The sequence below is a fragment of the Phalaenopsis equestris genome, unplaced genomic scaffold (genome assembly GCF_001263595.1).
Source record: "Phalaenopsis equestris unplaced genomic scaffold, ASM126359v1 Scaffold000221, whole genome shotgun sequence".
In the NCBI taxonomy this organism is placed as follows: Eukaryota; Viridiplantae; Streptophyta; class Magnoliopsida; order Asparagales; family Orchidaceae; genus Phalaenopsis; species Phalaenopsis equestris.
Genome location: NW_018164663.1, coordinates 23,135 through 26,143, shown reverse-complemented (window position 1 = coordinate 26,143; position 3,009 = coordinate 23,135). Strand labels below are relative to the sequence as shown.

Sequence of the window (3,009 nt, the reverse complement as noted above, 5' to 3'; positions counted from 1 at the left end):
CTAAGACTAATCGTGCCTTTACCATAGGTGTAGGCTTAGCCCATTTCCACCCTTGTGACACCTCCACTCAGGTTCAGGTCGTACCTCGCTGAGCCTTCGGCCATATACCAAAGAAGAAATGCCAGCAAATCAAGATATAAGAGGGACGAACTGCGCGAGGCAGAGTGAATACCACTACTTCAATACTTTGCAGTGAATGATTTTGGCTTACACATTAAGTAAATTTGTATTTCTTCGCTTAGTTTGCTAGCTACCTTAAGTAATTTGGCCGCGGCAAATGAATTTAGTTTTCGACCGGCTCGGTTGAATTTATCTTAAACAGAACAGAAAATTGAAAATCAAGTGAAAGACATTTAAACACCGAAATCAAAATTTTAAATTCAAAATCAAATCAAGTTATTAAAACGGTTCGGTTCTGTTCGAGTTTTTGGATAAAACCAAACAGCACCACTAGGTCTGAATTTGGACATAAAAATCTTAATTTGAACCGAGTCATAAAATAATTGTACATGTCGAGTTGCTCACCCGATTGCGCAACAGAGGGCCTTGGCAGTGCAACACTTTATTTTCATAGCCCATTTGACCCGACCCGGCATGACCCACACAACCTGGGACTAGTAATACCCGACTCCCCAAATTAATATCATTTAAAAAATTCTCACACGACCGACCATCCGCCTCGCGGTTACGGTGTTCCGTCGGACCATCTTACACTCCACCGCCTTCCTCTTCCTCCAAACCCTAAACACACCATCAAACCTTCTCCCCCCTCACTCCCTCAAACCACAGGGGTGAAAAAAATGGATATTTTAGCTCCAACAAAGACCTTCCCTTTTCTTCTCGACTCCAATTTCAGACTTAAAGTCCCCCCTAACTCCAATGCACTCCAAATCACCACCATCTCCTTCCCAAAAAGATCCACCAGAAGCAAACCCTCTCCCCATTCCATCTCCGCTCCATCCACCCACTCCAACGGCGACCCCACCGGAAACGACCTTCTCCGTCGTCTCGTCCGCAACGGTGAGCTCGACTCCGCCCTCCGCCTCCTCGAATCCATCTACCTCCGCGGCACCGACCCCCCCGACATCATCCCCTCCACCAGCCTCATCCGCGGCCTCTGCCGCTCCGGCCGCACCGCCGCTGCCCGCCGCGTTCTCGACATCATAGAAACCTCCGGCGCCTCTCCCGACGTCATCACCTACAACGTCATGATCTCCGGCTACTCAAAATCAGGCGAGACCGACGAAGCCCTCAATCTCCTCCACCGCATGTCCGTCCCACCCGACGTCGTCACCTACAACACCATCTTCCAAAGCCTCTGCGAGCGTGGCGAGCTCGACAAAGCCTTCAACCTGCTCGACCATATGCTCCGCCGCGCCTGCGCCCCGGACGTCTTCACCTACACCATCTTAATCGAAGCCACTTGCAAGGAAACCGGCGTGGATCACGCCATGAAGCTGCTTGACGAAATGCGCGCAAAGGGCTGCGTTCCGGACGTCGTCACCTACAACGTCCTCATCAATGGCATATGCAAAGAGGGAAGATTGGACGACGCTATTAATTTCCTGAACAACATGCCATCCCACGGCTGCAACCCTAACGTTATCACTCACAACATAATTCTAAGGAGCCTTTGCAGCACCGGAAGGTGGATGGATGCAGAAAACCTTTTATCAGACATGGTAACCAAGGGATGCAATCCCAGCGTCGTCACCTTCAACATTCTGATAAATTACTTGTGCCGCAGAGGATTGATTGGCAGGGCGATCGATATGCTGGAGAAGATGCCCGAACATGGCTGCACGCCAAACTCCCTGAGCTACAATCCTTTGCTTCACGCACTGTGCAAGGATAAGAGGATTGATAGAGCAATCGAGTACCTGGATGTCATGGTTTCGAGGGGATGTTATCCTGATATCGTCACCTACAACACCTTGCTTACTGCGCTCTGTAAGGATGGGAAAGTTGATGTAGCGGTGGAGCTGCTGGGCCAGCTAAGTAGCAGGGGTTGCAGGCCGGTGCTTATCAGCTACAATGCGGTGATTCATGGGCTGTCGAAGGTGGGGAAGACTGATGAGGCTCTGCGGCTGTTGAGGGAGATGGAGGGGAAGGGATTGAAGCCTGATGCGATCACTTATTCTTCGCTGGTTGGAGGGCTTAGCAGAGAAGGGAGGGTTGAGGAAGCCATGGAGATGGTTCGGGAGCTGCGCATAAGGCCGAATGCAATCATCTATAATTCTGTGATTTTGGGGCTGTGCAAGGCGAGGGAGACGGACAGGGCGATTGATTTGTATGCTGACATGGTTGCGCAGGGCTGCATGCCGACAGAATCGACCTACATGATTTTGATTGAGGGATTGGTGCATGAAGGCTTTGGTGAGGCGGCTGTGGATTTGGTTGGTGAGTTGTATTCTAGAGGGGTTGTGAAAAAGGCTTCGGTGCAGAATGTGGTTGCTAGGATGTAGTGTCGTGCCTTTTTTTTTTGTTAGATTGTTCTGCAGCTAGTCTGCATTTATTTTTGGGAAAGGATAGCTGGCTGTTGTTGTATATTAGGGGCATTTACATACATGGCACACAATTCTTATGTGTTTACGTATATAATGCCTAAATATTTATATTCAGGTGCATGTCGCTCGAATCCTTAACATCATATCCGAAATAGTGCCATCGCGACGACCATCTTTTTTAAAGTTAATACACATTTTCCTAACAAAGATTTATAAGTGTGGAAAAGGCTTTCTTCATTTATGGTTTTCTTCATCTTGTTGTTCCTTTTTGTTGTTAGGGCAACGCTTCTTGGTCATGCAAAGAAGGCTTACCAAGACAATTGATTATTAGTGTTATATTCACGTCTAAGGAAAATGGTGATGTTGGGATCATGGAGCATGCATGTCAAGCTATTTAGAAAAATTAAAAGGACGCGGCAGGAGGTTAAGTCGACTTAAGATATGTACATCAGGAATGCATTAGCATGAATCTCAGGGAGATCTAATAGTTCAATAGGCAGAA

At 48.0% G+C, this 3,009-nt stretch overlaps 1 protein-coding gene across 1 annotated transcript; it reads left to right on the top strand.

Moving 5' to 3' along the window:
• Positions 1-572: 572 nt before the first annotated feature.
• LOC110023162 (pentatricopeptide repeat-containing protein At1g09900) lies at positions 573-2,695 on the top strand. Its single transcript, XM_020722434.1, has one exon. It carries the CDS (start codon positions 801-803, stop codon positions 2,463-2,465), a length of 1,665 nt encoding a protein of 554 aa, XP_020578093.1. The 5' UTR covers positions 573-800; the 3' UTR covers positions 2,466-2,695.
• Positions 2,696-3,009: the final 314 nt, after the last annotated feature.